At 35.8% G+C, this 17,839-nt stretch overlaps 1 protein-coding gene across 13 annotated transcripts in view; it reads right to left on the reverse strand.

Annotated features, from left to right (window-relative positions):
- Positions 1-17,839, reverse strand: part of LOC127834224 (sodium/hydrogen exchanger 7-like) — a 78,389-nt gene that overhangs the window by 29,358 nt on the left and 31,192 nt on the right. For 12 of the 13 annotated variants that reach the window (XR_008027837.1, XR_008027838.1, XM_052359893.1 and 9 more), the window contains exons 6-13: positions 16,987-17,092; positions 15,739-15,762; positions 9,960-10,204; positions 8,419-8,507; positions 4,768-4,881; positions 3,146-3,257; positions 2,150-2,303; positions 163-217 (exon numbers count right to left, since the gene is read on the reverse strand). Coding sequence is in view for 11 of the 13 variants with exons in the window: in XM_052359893.1 (XP_052215853.1) it covers positions 163-217; positions 2,150-2,303; positions 3,146-3,257; positions 4,768-4,881; positions 8,419-8,507; positions 9,960-10,204; positions 15,739-15,762; positions 16,987-17,092 (899 nt within the window). In the remaining 2 variants the exon portion in view is untranslated. The remainder of the gene's footprint in view (positions 1-162; positions 218-2,149; positions 2,304-3,145; positions 3,258-4,767; positions 4,882-8,418; positions 8,508-9,959; positions 10,205-15,738; positions 15,763-16,986; positions 17,093-17,839) is intronic. The other variant, XM_052359885.1, reaches the window with a different exon arrangement.

Consider the following 17,839-nt stretch of genomic DNA (forward strand, 5'->3'; position numbering starts at 1 on the left):
TGTATTCACCCTATCAAAGTTCCAAAACAATCAAGGTAAGGTCAATGTTGTAAAGCCAAACAAAGAATCAGGATTTAAAAATACACAATCTTTAATATTTACAATTCTGCTTAAAAAGAGATACAGCTGAGATGCGTTGGTGTCTCCTTGACACACACTTACATTTCTCACATCAGCTGACTGCCCAACACCCGTCTCCTCTTCCTCTACACCAACACTGTAAACACATGGAAAGAAAATGGTGTAAGGAACCAGAGCATAATATCAAAAACATCCTTTCGTCAATATTCTTACTTACAATTGAGTGTTTTTTTTCTAAATTTTTAGAAGAGTTTGATCATAATACTCATTTTGGTGTTCACAGAAGTTTTTTGAGTTATGAATTGCTATTTTCCCCATTAATATCTACATTCCAATGAAGATTAATGTCAAAAACTTGTTGCATATCTGAGATATAGCCGTGAAAAGTTACGTCATACAAAAACAATTGGCAATAACTCTAATTTAAGAGAGTGTAGATTTATGGTTCTTGTGCAATGCAATTCTCTTCATTGATATCTTAACATCCATGAAGTTTCATGTTGAAATCTTGTAGCATATCTCAGATATATCCCTGAAAGGTAACATCGTACAAAAACAACAAAGGGCAATACATCTTATTTAAGAAATTGTTGGGTTATGGTTCTAAACATGGCACCTCTCCTCATTGCTATAAATACAACCACGAAGTTTCATGTTGACAAATTGTGTCATATCTGAGACATATCCCTAAAAGGTTACATCATACAAAAAAACAAAGGGCAATAACTCTTATTTAAGAAAGTGTAGGATTATTGTTCTTTTGCAGGGCACTGTTCCTCATTGATATCTCAACACCCATGACGTTTCATGTTGATATCATATATAGTTTCTGAGATATAGCCCTTAAATATTTTGAGACAGACGGACAGAGAGACAACACCAATTCTATATACCTCCACTTTGGCGGGAGATAACAAGACGGCCATGATAATTGTAAAGAGCTAACCTGAATTTGCTGACACAAATTGTTGAAGACTTGACCAGGTAAACTAGTTTTTGACCCCACTTGACCCACAAATAAACCATGGTCTTCAAATTGTCAAGATAAAAATTCTGACAAAGTTTCATCAATACTGAGTGATAAATGTAGCCTCAAAAGTGGTCACAAGAATTTTGTAAGATTTGACCTGGTGACCAATTTTTTGGACAAGCATGACCCAGATGCCTACTCAATGTAGATATTGTCAAGATAAACATTCTAAGTTTCATCATCATTAATGTGGCCTCTATCATGGCTTAAAGACTATTGCAACATTTGACCCGATGACCTAGATTTTTGGAAGCTTGTGACCAAGATTTTTATACATTCTAGTTATTTTCAAGATAAACATTCTGACAGAGTTTCTTCCACATTGAGTCAAACATGTTGCCTTTAGAGTGGTAACAAGGTTTTTCTAAGTTTTTATGGAATTTTATCAAAGAACTTTCAATCAAACCAGAACCAGCTATTTGCACTTTAATGCGTAAGATATTTGTCCAGAATTCTCAATCTTACCCACCTTCATAATAAGGCAAACAGTATAAACAAAGTTGGTAAAACATTATGCTTATTGTTGATTTTGTGGATTTTGCAAACTATACATAATTTTTTTACTGCAGAAAAAGTATCAAGACCAAACTATTATGTTGTTGTATTCTCTGAAACAGCATTAACCAAACATGATATACTTTATTAGTGTTAAATAAAGTGTTCTTATTTGTTTATATATAAGAAATACAGTTTAAATTCTATTATGTGTTCAGTCCAGCTAACCTTTAGTAAAATAACTGTAAAAATGTAATCTCCATATTTGAAATGAACCGTTCTCTGTGAAAAGGGTGTTTAATGCATGTGCGTAAATTGTCGTCCCAAATTAACTTGTGCAGTTTGCACAGGCTAATCAGAGACGACACTCTCCGCCTAAGCTGGACTTTTGCTAAGAAGAGACTTGGTTTTAACAGAAAATATTATAAAGCGGAAAGTGTCATCCCTGTGCGGACTGCATAGGCTAATCTGGGAAAACACTTTTAGCAAATGCATTTAAACCCCTTTTCACAGAGCACAGCCAAAATATAGAAAAAAGCTTACCGTATCTGTAAGAACTGCAATGCTGGAGTGACAAAGCCTCCACAGAATATGACTGTGATCAGCACAATCATCATGGTAGCTGACAGCATGTGCTTTCTGGCCTCAGATGAAGTGTTCCTAATGGCCAGCGCATAGGATATAGCCCCTCGCAAACCTAGACAGAGAGATGAAGTCATGTGTCAAGCTACATAATGGCAGCTCCCACTGCATATTGACTTTAACTCTTTACCACTATGATACGTATTTTGACCAATTTTAAGTCTCATAGAAAGTTAAATTTAATTAAATACCTTTCTTATTAGATTCAAGTTTTAAAGGCTTCCTTTCCAACCCTAAGATACTGATGAGTAGCAGACAGCATAAAGCCTGAACAGACTGCGAGTAACTTACAGGCTGTTCTGGTTTAATGCTGTTTGCACATAGCCATTCTCACTTTGCTTCTTATGGGGACAGGGTTAACATTTATTGTGTTAGTTGACAGAACCCAATATACTGCCATTACACTTTTATTGTAATTGCCCAATATTTCTATATTCAATACACTATTTCCATTCTTAAGAATTGATTGGTAATAAATGGTTCAGACTATACAAAACTAGTAAAAGACAAATACATGATCAATAAATATGACATTTTACAGTACCCAAATGTTTCATTTAACTTATGAACCATTCTCTGGGAAAACGAGTTTAAAGTGTGTGTCAAATGTCTTAAAAGATTAGCCTAAGCATTCTACATAGGCTTGTTAGGAACAACACTTTCTGCTTTTAAGGTATTTTTCGATTTTCATCCCTGATTAGCCTATGCAGGCCACACAGGCTAATCTGGGATGACTATTTACGCAAATGAATTAAACCCCATTTTCCCATTTTCAAGGCTCAAATATGAATTATATATATATATTTATTGATACACACTTGATATTTTGAATACTACAGTATTACTATAGGTATGTATAAATGGGCATGATTGTTAAATAAAGATTCCATCACTCACCAGAAAACATCATCATGTGCATCATTTTGAGAGATATCTTATTCCTCCTTCCAAAGTTCAGCAAGAACGAGAGTGGGTATATATTGATGGCCCTCCCTATGATGACAGCTACCTTGGTACATGGTTAAGGACTCAAAATATCAATCAAGTATACCTAAACAACACATACACATTGTACATTGTTTATTCTCTCACTTTTCTGAGGAATTGTGTAGGATTAAGAGAAGATGGTGTAGATTTATGAAACTGGCAGATCATCAATTTCCAATTTAATTTCAATTGTTATTTACATTAAAAACAAGAGATTTGTTTGTCAGAAACACATTGCCCCATATTGCGCTGCTTTGAAATAAAATTTCAATATATCATTTGGCAGGATTAGAAATTATCTCCCTTTTAAAGCTAATTACTTTCCTTGGATTGTATTTTTTAAATTCTGACCTTGAAAGATGACCTTGACCTTTCATCACTCAACATGTGCAGCTTCATGAGACACACATGCGTGCCAAAATATCAAGTTGCTATCTTCAATATAGCAAAAGTTATGGCCAATGTTAAAGTTTTCGGACGGATGGACTGATGGACTGTTCAACTGCTATATGCCACCCTACCAGAGGCATAAAAATTAGCTTCATTTGTTGTTTGTTATCAATAGTTTCCATTCCATAAAGATTTACTCATGATTTAAAGCAACATTCAACACGTCTTATTTCTGTAGATTAGTTAAGCTTTCAATTGCAACATTTATTCTACTTTATGAAATCATTTTTGGACCCAGCATAAGTCATAAACTGTGAAATCATACAACATAAGCTCTTGAAAAATGCACAAACATCCTGAAATAAAGAATTGTCTATCTGAGCCTCATTATGGGAAAACAGGGCTTAATGCATGTGTGTTAAATGTTGTCCCTGATTAGCCTGTGATGTATGCACAGGCTAATCAGGACAACACTTTTCGCCTAGACTTGATTTTCATTTATAAGAGACTTTCAGTAAACAAAATATTCCATATTAACAGAAGGTGTCATCTCTAATGAACCTATGACTGCTGAGGTTATCTGCCAACCTTCAGTTGTCATGGAATTTGTTGACACTTTACGCACATGCATATAGCCCAGCTTCCAAGAAACGCTCATTTGATTACAATTTATCAAGACCTTCTCAGTAGCAGCAATACACTGTTGTAACCATGCAGTCTCCTTGGAGTTTGTTTTCTAACCCCAAAGAAATTACTAAGTGTAAAATAAGAACCTTTTTCTTCTGAATAACCTGTAGTATATTGTCATGACTTTATAGTGTGTGATATTGCAGTCTTTTACTTAATAGCAGATGATATTGCATGGTGATATTTAAATGAACCTTGTTCTCATAAAACTGGGCTTGATGCATGTGTGTTGAGTGTAATCCCAGATTAGCCTGTGCGGGTGCAGTCCCACAAGCTAGTGAGGGAAGACGCTGTTCGCCTAGACTGGATTTCCATTTAGATGAGACATACTTTAAATGAAAAATTCCATATGAGTGCAGAATGTTGTCCCTGATAAGGCTAATCTGGGAGTACACTTTACACACATGCATTAAGCCCAGTCCTCCCTGTGTGAGGCTCAAATCAACCAAGGATACAAATGCTCCAACTATGAACCAGCCATTCCACGCGACATTTTCAAACGTGAATACCGAAACACCAATGTACAGGAACACAAAGTTTTCTGCCATGAAGTTCATCAGTTCAAACAGCTGAAATTAGATCAAAGTAAAACAGCTGGCTGAAAATATTGCTGTATGAATAAATGTCAAGAAATTAACAAAAACAAGTTTGTCAATGTATTGACAAAGAATACCCCTTGACGCTACATCTAATAATATGTAGCATGATGTACAAAGTGTACACCATTCACAAAACATGTATAAGGACATATTTGAAGTAACTTAGTTGAATTTTTGTGGCAGTTACATCATATATGTACATTTAAAGAGAACAAGACCTGTTTTTGTAAAACACAATGCCCCAATGCGCTTTGAAGCCACAGCAGCTATTTTAGATATAATTGTTACGTCCAAGGCCCATAACTTCGCTGAAAATCAATGGACCGGAATGAAACTCAAACTTCATCTATAGGTAATGTAGGTAGACTCACTTACCAGAAATGAGGTCAATATCTGCGTAAAGCAATCAGAAAAATGGAATGTCAGATGGACAGACATTCTGACTGCTATATGCCACTCTACCTGGGACATACTAATTTATAAATAAAAACAAGGAACAAAGCCATGCCAATAAAACTGGATACCGTATTTTACCATGTATAGCGCGCTCCCATGTATAACGCGCATGCGATTTTTTAAAGCCAAAATGGAGAAGAATTCAATACCAAAAACCTGAAAATTGGGCCAAAAATGGCCGCCATTCTTATATTGCACAATCATTTAACCTGAGTTTTTCGGGCGCTTAATTTTTTGTTTTAAAGTTATAGGGAGCGTTTATACGATCAGGAGCATGGGTTGCACAGCACTATATTTTTGACAATTTTTAAGATTATTCTCTTGAGAACACCGTTTATGTCCTTATTGACGCGCACTGCGCGTGCTTTTTAAGACACCTGCGCGTTAAATTTGAACCACTATTACCTTTTCCTCACATTTGAACAGTGTAACATCTTCATTACCTGCCGCTCACAACATCGTATGACATAGTCTTCTGCAGACCCGCAACATCGCAATGTCCAATTTACGCAAATCGTCTGTGGATCCCATTTTATTTTTCATCGACTGAAATATTTCCCCATTAAGAGATGCTCCCCATTAAATCCAGTTTGACCTGGTATTTCTAGCCTTCACTGCCTCTAGTTGATAAGTATTTATAGTGAGACAAACAATACACCTGAACGCTCGATTCCATACAGTTATATAGAGTAAAGCCATTAGACAAATATCATTCGTTTGTCTCTATTGAAAGAAAATAAAACGAGTCTACATCTCTATTGTTGGTTTGTAACCTACGTAGTATACATGCGCAGTAGCATATTAATGCAGAGATCGGAAAATTATTGATAAATGTATTCGTCGTTTCAATGCTTAGGGCCAAGTTATTCCGGCAAATCGGAACTCAACTTATGTTTAACACTTGCTCAATTAACCGTTAAACTCCACCTCCATTCTCTGCAAAAGGTTCGAAGGCGGAGCTTTGCACGTGCTTTTATTTAATTGAACGATTGCCATTTAGAAACAAACACACGATTGGTTCGGCATGTTGATTGCAAGACGAGGAAGCCAATTTTGTCGGCGAGAAACTTGTCGCTTTATTGCTTCAGACAGGAAGCGGTTTTCCTTTGATGACGTCAAACTGTCAATTCACATAGAGTGCAAATTTTCGGAATTGCTAACATTAAAGTTTGGATTAAATTATCAAAATAAAGCAAAAGCGAAATTGTGAAATATGATTGAAATAATCAGCGTCAGTTCAAATAAGACGTTTTGCGTTGTAAATCAACGAGTTTTTATGATAACAAAAACTTTAACAAACAATACCGCGACGATGTGGGGATCGATATACCTGGATTTTTTAATGAGGCAATGCTTTCCTGGTTGCTAAATTGAGCAACATTTTTTTCATCTTTTAATTTTTGTGAAAACACCAACAAAGACATTTTTTTCATCTTTTAATTTTTGTCAAAACTGTTACTACCCTGTTCATTCCTACCCTTTCCCGCTATTTGTTGTTTGACAACGGCCCCTTCAGTCTATAACATTATAGGGTGTAGTTTTCTGCAGTAAAAAAAATGGCGGCAATTGTGAAGATTTACAATTACAAAATGGATTTTTTGCAATTTAGCAACCAGGAAAGCGTTGTGTCAATGTATTACGCGCACTGAATTTTTAATTTGAAACTTGAAGGTAAAAAACTGCGCGCTTTACATGGTAAAATACGATATTCAACTTTTTTACAATTAATTTAAGTGAACTTAAAAAAATGGCCTCAAATGTAATACCAATTTAGGTCTGCATGTAGGCTACTGTCGAAGTGAATAAAATCACAAAACCTCAATCTGAACTTAAGCTATCCAGCAGTAACTCTTTTACCATTTTTAGTAACAGTGACCTTGACTCTACAGGCCAAAAATGTTATCCCTACCTAGAACAGCATGTAACCTGCTAATACATACAATTTCAGCACAATATCTCTATCCTAAAACTTGTGAGAGAAATTTTGTTAAGCTATTTTTATCAACAGAGACATTGAACATAAACTAATTGGCCCCAAATGCAACACAATGCTAGGTCTGCAGATCAGCAACGATATATAGCAAACTTGTACTTCAATTTCCTTAGCACATAAAGTATTGTAAGCAACATAATTCTGCTAAATTAAGGGCCTTGATCAGTGACCTCAAATTAGTATACAGAAGACATGTGCACGTATGAATATCTGTAAATGTTACAGAGTTCTGTCCTTGTTTCATGCAAAGTTTAACCCTGAATTTCAACAAGCATTCAAAACTAGACAACAAGTACAACAAGAGGGCCTAGGGTGCAAAGGCCCTCTCCCGAGACCCAAAGAAACTAAACTATTCTGAGAAGGAGGGGTTCAGAATAATGAAGTACTTTATGAAAAAAATTAAAAAAAATTAAGCACATTTCTATTTTCAAATTCCACTGAGATATCTTTAGAACAAATATTCTGAGCAAGTTTCATAAAGATTTGATTTAAAGGGTGACTTCAGAGTGTAAAAAGTCTTCACTAAAGCCATACAAGGAAAATTGCCCCACCCCTTGCAGCCATATGTTTTAATTGGCAGCTACCGTTTTTGAACTCTAACAAGATATTATAAGAACAAATGTTTTGACCATGTATCAGGAAGGTTGGACTAGAGGCCATGTGTTTGAGCTAATGACTAAGCTAAGGGCTTCCAAGATATGGCTCCGGACACAAAAGTGCCGGACGGACGGAAGGACGTAAAGACGGACAGACAACGCCAAAACAATATCCCTCCGCCTATGGCAGGGGATAATAAATATGGCCTGCAAAGCAATAACCAGGTTTTCCTAATTCAATATACAGAAAACTGAACAGCCCCATGGCGGCCATGTTTTTGAACAGACCGGAACCATTTTCAAACTCTGACAGATATCATGAGAACAAATATTTTGACCATAAATCAGGATGATTTGACTAACAATGTGACCTTTTTTATCACAAGGTGAACAGGTATTATTGTCACATCATAAAATTGGTTACAAATCTACAACACTTACTAGGACCCATGTTAAACTAACCTGTTTGGTCCTTAACTTGGACTCATCTGAGAGATTGTTGTATGTATAATGAGCTTGACATATACCACAGAACAGCGCAGCAACAATACCTGCAAATAGAAAATGAGACGAACTCTGGGAAAAACGGGCTTTATGCATGTGCCTAAAGTGTCGTCCAAGAATGGACTGGGCAATCCGCACAGGCAAAACATGGACGACACTTTCCGCCTTAACTTGACTTTTGCTAAGAAGAGACTGTCTTTAAACCAAAAAAATACCATTAAAGCGTAAAGTGTCGTCCCAAATTAGCCTAAGCGGACTGCACAGGTTAATCTGGGATGCACATGAAAACCTACATACAATAAATGCTCAAGAATTGCAATTTTTTGAACGTGTCAGAATAGAGCGCAATAAAACATGTACAATTTAATAAGTAAGCAATAAATGAAAACGAGAATGCACACATTTATTAAATAAACAATAAACAGTGTTCATTGAAGATGACCAGTACCCCTTCAATTGCTCATTTCAAGCAGGTGAAAAAGTTGAGTACATGTATGAGTAAAATTAATCTCAAAATCTCATTGTTCCCTACATCATTTTTCATCGCACACAAAGGCAAACAAAATTCATATTGACTTATTGAATCAAATTCCTTATATCAAGGGCACATAACTCTGCAAAAAAACATACACAAATAATGTATTGAGCATGTACATGTTATAGTTTAAACAACATTTCAATAGAGTTTTGTTTGATACATGGTAAACTTTTTCAACACAAAGATTTAATGTACCAGGATTAGTTCAATGGAAAATTACTTTGCTAAGAATATTGTGACATACACAATAATTAAGTCTTGAATTTCAATATTAACTAAGGAGAAACAACATATCTATAAAGTTTCATGTTGATGAGCAGAAAACTGAGAGACAAGTTTGCAACATAAAATGCATATGTACAGTGATGTTAAGTATCTCAAAATACCAAAGTTCAAGAGCAGATAACTCTGCCAAGAACATCACAACATAAACAAAAGTAAAATCTTACATGTCTACAGAGAATAAACAACATACCTATAAAGTTTCATGTTGATAGGCAGAAAACTTAGAGAAAAGTTTACGACACAAAGTACACATGTACAATGGGGATAGTATACACAATTTGCAGAGGTTCAAGTGCACATAACTTTGAAAACAATATCATGACATACTCGAAAATTATGTACTGCATTTTTACTAAGTACAAGCAAATTGGTTTAATTGATATTCCCCGCCAATTTCATAATTTTGTGACCGACGGACAGACAGATGGAATGACAGACTGATTGATTGACAAGGCCAGTTCTATATCCCTGTGTCTTTTGCGGGGCATAATAAGTTTTGTGTTGATAGGCAGAAAAACGAGACTAGTTCATGATAAAATACGCATTAACATTGTGCTGACCTACCAAGCCTAGACAAACCTGATGATTCCAGTTTACCCCCAAAATTCTTTCTCCCTTTAAATCTATGATATTAAATAATAAAAGTACATTTTAAATACACTCTTATAACACTTACCCGTAAGACCTGCAGTTTCTGATGTCAAGAATGAAGCGTAAGACATTAAAAAGAACAGGGCTGTCTCTAACACTGGAAAGTCTCGTAATTTTGTGAACTTGGTGAGGACAGCCGTCACCATTCCATACACTGAACCAATCAGGAAAGCGCCGCCAAATATCACAGCAAAGTTAAGAAGTGCCTTGAAAAACGCCTCAGTATTAAATCCCTCAGATCCACCACCTTTGTTGTAGGCTTCAACGGAACTGGAAACAAGAGGGTTTTCATGGTTGATAGATTGTTTAAAAAGATGATTGATTTACATGAGTAACAACATAAGGTGTACAAAGCAAATTTAACTTTGACAATTTATATGCAGCCACATGTAATAAGGTTTAATATTCATTTTTGTCACAATAACATAAAATATTAAACCAATTATGTATAATGTCTACAAAGATGAAATTTTCTCATATTTTATTTTTAAATCAAGATGTTACTGGCACGAAAAAAAGGAATTAATGGTGAATACTTTTTTAACTTCACATAATGAATTCAAACCCCATACTTTTGTTTAATTCAAAGTCATGCCTTAGAAGATGAATCAATCAATTTTTGTAAGATGTTAAATACAAAACATGTATGCAACTAAAAACCTCTGTACAATAAGTATTGAAAGAGAAAAAATGTGGGCAACTGTGATCAAAGTTTAGTAAATGACCCCATAGAAGCACTTAACAATTTAGTAATTTGACATAATACATCATTCATTCTTTGTTTTTAAATTCCACACTCCATCCTCAAGTATTTTGCACACTGAAATTTGAGATCTGGTCATGCAGCAAAAGCAGGCAACAACTGAACAAGTCTTTCAGCATCCACAATACATGCAACATTGAAATGCGCACAAATACAGAAATCACATTGTTTGCATAGCAGTAGACCATATGCCATTGTCACATTACATTCCAAAGCACATTGCATGGGTGGATTATGGTATTATGCCATATGAAGCCAAGGGCTTCCCTGACCAGCCTGTGCAATCATACAGTCTGGATTGTAGCTAAAAATGTCCAGCAAAAAGTAATGCAAGGTTTCATGGTCTCATCAACAGACAGGGTAGCTCAAGAGCAGACTGCGCCAATATGCAGGCTGATCTGTAGCTACACTGGCTGCATATGTCATAAAACATTTTTTTCATGAGTTGCTCAATTAATGTTCATGATAATATGATGAGAACACAATCAACAAGGTTCTTAGTACAAAACCCACATCCATTTGCATTTGGTTTCATTATAAACTGAAATACAACTAGACGTGTTGTTACTGCAAGATAATGCCTATCAGATTTAATAAGCACCTTTATAGTTTTTTTTATCGTCTTTCATTATTATTGCAGGTGGATATACAAATGACAATTCTAAAGCTACTCTTTCACAGCCAGTTGTATCAAAACAAATTGCCCAATTAATTTAGTTTCTAATTTAAAACAAGAGCTTATCACAGTAGTGCCAAATCCCCGCCAAAATGTGTTTGCTTGTATGACAACACTTGTTTTAGAGAGTAGAATAATATTTGTAAAACAAATTAAGGGAGATAATTCAAAAACTATAGCTGAAAGAGTAATGGTTTATGTTCACTGCAATTCTCCTAGTTGCCATCTGTTTATATTTCTAGTTTCAAGTAAATCCCTTCAGTAGATTTAGAGTTATGCTCCGGACAAAAATTTACTTTGTCATTTAAAACGGGAGATTTTTGAAAAACTAAATTAGATAGTGTTATGGTTCTAAGTCAATGCACTTCTCCTACTTGCTATCTGTTTATATTTAAAGTTTCAAGTAAATCCCTTCAGTAGATTTAGAGTTATGCTCCGGACAAAAAATAACTTTGAAATTAAATAAAGGGAGATAATTCAAACACTAAGGTAGATAGAGTTATGGTTCTTAGTCACTGCACTTCTCCTACTTGCCATCTGTTTATATTTTAAGTTTCAAGTAAATCCCTTCTGTAGATTTAGAGTTATGCTCCGGACCAAAATTTTCTTTAAAATTATATAAAAGGGGAGATAATTAAACAAGAGGGCCAAGATGGCCCTAGTTCGCTCACCTGAGAGGAGTCGGTTCATTCAATCTTTAGCAAATGCCAAACTTGACCTAGATATTGTCCACACAAACATCCTAGTCAAGTTTCATCATTATTTCATCTGCAAGTCATGATCAATATACCTATGAAGTTTCATGATCCTAAGCGTAAGCATTCTTGAGTTATCATCCAGAAACCATTTTTCTAAGTTGAGTCACCGTGACCTTGACAGCCATTGTGTGAATACGTTATTTGGAACTGTGATCTTGACCTTTGACCTAGTGACCTGATAATCAACAGGGGTCATCTGCCAGTCCTGATCAATATACCTATGAAGTTTCATGAACCTAGGCATAAGCGTTTTTGAGTTATCATCCAGAAACCATTTTACTATTTCAGGTCACTGTGACCTTGACCTTTGACCTAGTGACCTGAAAATCAATAGGGGTCATCTGCCAGTCATGATAATTGTACCTATGAAGTTTCATGATCCTAGGCATAAGCGTTCTTGAGTTATCATCCAGAAACCATTTTACTATTTCATGTCACAGTGCCCTTGACCTTTGACATAGTGACCTGAAAATCAATAGGGGTCATCTTCGAGTCATGATCAATGTACCTATGAAGTTTCATGATCCTAGGCATAAGTGTTCTTGAGTTATCATCTGGAAACCATTTTACTATTTCGGCACACCGTGACCTTGACCTTTGACCTAGTGACCTGAAAATAAATAGGGGTCATCTACGAGTCATGATCAATGTACCTATGAAGTTTCATGATCCTAAGCCTCAGCGTTCTTGAGTTATCATCCGAAAACCATTTTACTATTTTGGGTCATCGTGACCTTTACCTTTGACCTAGTGACCTGAAAATCAATAGGGGTCATCTACGAGTTATGATCAATGTACCTATGATCGAAGTTTCATGATCCTAGGCCTAAGCGTTCTTAAGTTATCATCCAGAAACCATTTTACTATTTCGGGTCATCTTGACCTTGCCCTTTGACCTAGTGACCTGAAAATCAATAGGGGTTATCTGCGAGTCATGATCAATGTAGCTATGAAGTTTCATGATCCTAGGCATAAGTGTTCTTGAGTTATCATCCGGAAACCATTTTACTATTTAGGGTCATCATGACCTTGACCTTTAACCTAAAAATCAATAGGAGTCATCTGCGAGTCATGATCAATGTACCTATGAAGTTTCATGATCCTTGGCTTCATGAGAAAACTGCCCCCCTCCCAGCAGCCATGTTATTCAACTGATCGGAACCATTTTTGAACTCAACTCTCGTATCAAGGAAACAAATATTCTGAGCAAATTTCATGAAAATTGGGCCAAAAATGTGACTTCTACTGTGTTCACATTTTCACTATATACATGTACATATAGAGAAAAATGCCCCGCCCACTGGCGGCCATGTTTTTTCACCAATCTGGACCATTTTCAAACTCGTCCGACAAAATCAATAAAACCAATGTTTTGATTAACTTTCATGATGATTGGGCTAAAATTGTGATTTCTAGAGTGTTTACAAGGTTTATCTTTAGCCAAATAGGGAAAACTGCCACTATATACATATAAAGAAAAATGCCCCGCCCACTTGCGGCCATGTTTTTTCACCGATCTCGACCATTTTCGAATTTGTTCGAGACATCAATTGAACCAATGTTTTGACCATTTTTCATGATGATTGGGCAAAAATTGTGACTTCTAGGGTGTTAACAAGATTTCTCTATAGCCAAATAAGGAAAACTGCCCCGCCCACTGGCGGCCATGTTTTTCAACGGATCGGAACCACTTTTAAACTCAACCAAGATATCATTTAGACAAACATTTTGACAAAGTTACATGAAGATTGGGCATGAAATGTGTTTTCTACAGTGTTTTCAAAGTTTTTCTTTTTTTTTTACCTAGTGACCTAGTTTTTAACCCGGCACAACCCAGTTTCGAACTCGGCCGATATTTCATTGGGACAAAGCTTCTGACCAAGTTTCATAAAGACCGGACAAGAAATGTGGCCTCTAGAGTGTTTACGAGCAAATGTTAACAGGCTGACATACGATGGACAAAGACCGGTCACAAAAGCTCACCTGAGCAATCAGGTGAGCTAAAAACTAAGGTAGATAGAGTTATGGTTCTTGGTCACTGCACTTCTCCTAGTTGCCATCTGTTTATGTTTCAAGTTTCAAGTAAATCCCTTAAGTACATTAAGAGTTATGCTCCGTACAAAAATATACTTATAAGTTATATAAAAGGGGAGATAATTCAAAAACTAAGGTAGATAGAGTTATGGTTCTTGGTCACTGCTTCTCCTAGTTGCCATCTGTTTATATTCTAAGATAAAAGTAAATCCATTGAATAGATTTGGAGTTATGCTCCGGACAAAGTTTCGGACGGACGGACAGACGGACGGAACAAATTACTATATCCCCTCCGAAATTTTTTTCAGCCGGGATAACAAGAATTGTGTTTGTCAGAACACAATGCCCCCAACTGAGCCGCTCTGATTTATTTTATTTTTTATCATTTGGCAGCTACAGATAATGATCTTCCTTTAAAGCTTATTACTTCCCTTGGATTTGTATTTTCGACCTTTGACCTTGAAGGATGACCTTGGCCTATTACCACTCAAAATGTGCAGCTCTAAGAGATACACATGCATGCCAAATATTAAGCTGCTATCTTCAATATTGCAAAAGTTATGGCCTATGTTTAAGTTTTCGGCAGAATCACAGACTGACAAACAGACTGACTGACAGTTCAACTGCTATATGCAACCCTACCCTGGGCATAAAAATAATAAGTAAATATTGCCCACTAAGTGTATAACAGGTACATGTTCAAACATTTCTGGTACAATTAATTAACATGCCACTTAGTTTATTATATCTATTTGATAATGAAAAACAAAAATAAAACACAAAATATTCTTCCAATTGTTATGTGTTGTTCTTTGTTTTTAAGGTCTGTGATAAAACTGGTGTTATTTGACATGCAGTATACGAAATGTAGCTACATGTAGCTAAAGCATTGACAGAGATATGGGTCATACAAAAAGCACGTTCATGTATTAAATTAGTCACAAGTGAAAATATGGTTGATATGACAACCCATGACATCATGTTAAATGGTTATCAACAAATACCCTCTATATCTGATCCACAATCAACATTTTCTTGAAGTGTTTGAACAAGAAGACAAAAGGCACTCAGTTGCCCACCTGCCACTCTTAGAAACTGATCTGTTCTCAGCAGCTTTCCTAATGTTTTCATGACCATTTGAGAAATCATCCAAGATATCATTTGAACAAATGTTCTGCCTTAGTATTCAAAATGATTGGGCAAGAATAAATATTTTCCAGAGTTTAAAAAAGGTTGCATTATAGCCATGTAAGGAAAACTTCCTCGCCTCCTTGTGATTCTCTTTTTTATGATAAAATAAAAACCAAGGGGTCATTCCTGTGAATTAAAAAAAAAAGCTTTGAGGTTCAGGAAAAGATGTCGTTTACAAAAAAAGTTAACAGACTTGCTCAACCACCAACTGAAAAACCACAGACATCATAGTATCCCACAAGAAAACCAATGGCCTGTATTTGCTCAGGTGAGCTTTAAGAATCCATGAAATTACAACCAAAGCAAGGAATAAATAGAGCTTTTAGTTAACAGAATGAAGCATGGGGGTAAGAAGATTCAAGCTGAAATGGACAACACCTGCCTGGCTCGAAATTCTTCAACAGACCTAAAGAAAACAGTGTTTTGTATGTTTTTAACTTGGTTTAACAACAAATTCAACAATTACTGTTAAGATTCATAAAAATATTACTGTAAATGTATATACCGTACATGAAGGCTACAAATCATTCAAAGTGTATCAAGATATATAAATTATATTGAAAACAAGAGATGTGTATGTCAGAAACACAATGTTCCCTACTGCGCCGCTTTGATTTTTTAAAACTTTGACCTTGAAGGATGACCTTGACCTTTCACCACTCAAAATGTGAAGCTCCATGAGATACAAATGCATGCCAAATATCAAGTTGCTATCTTCAATATTGCACAAATTATGGCGAATGTTAAAGTTTTCGGACAGACGCACATACTGACGGACAGTTCAACTGCTATATGCCACCCTAACGGGGGCATAAAAAGGTATAAAACCAACATACTATCCTCAGCAAATCCATCATAACCTAAAAATCCACTTACTTCTTCAACATCACAAACATTTACTCAGCAATATTGAGGAATGCCATGGCATGAACAACTATATTGAATGGCACGTTATAAGTTCCAGTGATTGTCCAATCATCCTCTTGATTTGTACTTGTCCTATGAAAAGTTTGCTTAACAGACAAATTGTATTTCTCATGTTTTTTCTTCTTCAATATGACTGTTCTATAGTGTTTAAATTATTTAATCAACAATATTTTAACCTGTTGTACCTTTTTTTCACATCAATGGTTATATAAATAAAAATATATTTTTTTTAATCACTGGACCTGTCGGACAAACAAAAATTATATTCAGCTCCTCCTGCAGCAAAAATAACCTATAAATTAGGACCAGAGGATTGGTAGATTTTTTCTGCCCTGTTAATGCCCTGAACAACATAAATATATGAGCAACTTTCTCGGAAACTCGGTTGGCTTAATGCTTATGTGTGCAGCTTTGTCCCAGATTTATCAGGGACTGCACATTCTGCTTTTACAGCATTTTTCCTTAACTGGGATTTTCTACAAGCCAAATATCCAGTTAAGACAGAAAGTGTTTTGCTTTATGAGCTTGTGCAAACTGCCAAGGCTAATCTGAGACCACACTTTACGCACATACATAAGACCAGTTTTCCCAGAAGTATGATCATAATTCATATGATGATCAAATCAATATACCATATGGTGTAAAAGCATATTTCCCTGCTATCATCATACATTATCTACAACACATTTAAAGCCAATATTACCCAGATAACACTATGGCGACTGCGTCGTTCAGCACACTTTCTCCAAACACGAGCGCGTACAACGTCACATCTACATTCAGATCATTAAAGATGGCCAAGATAGTAACTGAAAGAGATATGAGCCCAATCTGGGAAAACAGGGCTTAATGCAGGTGCATTAAGTTCTGATCCAAATAAGCCTGTGCAGTCCACACAACTTAATCAGGGACAACACTTTCCTCTTAGACTGGATTTTCGTTTAAAAGAGACTTTAAACAAAAGAGAAAAAGTCAATAAGAGTGGAATGTATTGTCCCAGATTACTATACGCACATGCATTAAGCCCTGTTTACACAAAGCTCGAACTGATATTAACTTATAAATGCTTGTATTTTATCCCTTTTTCCACAAAGTGAAAATGGCTATGTGCAAACAGCATAAAACCAGAACAGCCTGTGAGTGACTCGCAGTCTGTTCAGGTTTTATGCTATTTGCTGCTCATCAGTACCTAAGGGTTGGAAATGAAGCCATTAAAACTTGAATCTAGTAAGAAAGGTATTTAATTAAATGTAACTTTCTGATGGACTATAAATGCGTTAAAATACGCATCTATGTGGAAAAGGGTTAACAAAGGTATATTTGATAATCTTGTAAAGAGCCATGGATGGAAGCTGTGCTAGATGAAAACTGAAAAATGATCTCTGTTTCCTACTGTTATTTGTTTTTAACTTATTTTATTTTAGCTTGATTGCATAGAAAGCCTTAGGCTTATCTGAAACTCTCTCGAGTCCGTTTCCTGGCACTAGAACCAGTACTTGATGTCTATGGGGAGAGATCCAAAGAACACTCCCACAGTGGGGATCGAACCAGTGACC

This window comes from Dreissena polymorpha, chromosome 6 (assembly GCF_020536995.1).
Source record: "Dreissena polymorpha isolate Duluth1 chromosome 6, UMN_Dpol_1.0, whole genome shotgun sequence".
Taxonomy (NCBI): Eukaryota; Metazoa; Mollusca; class Bivalvia; order Myida; family Dreissenidae; genus Dreissena; species Dreissena polymorpha.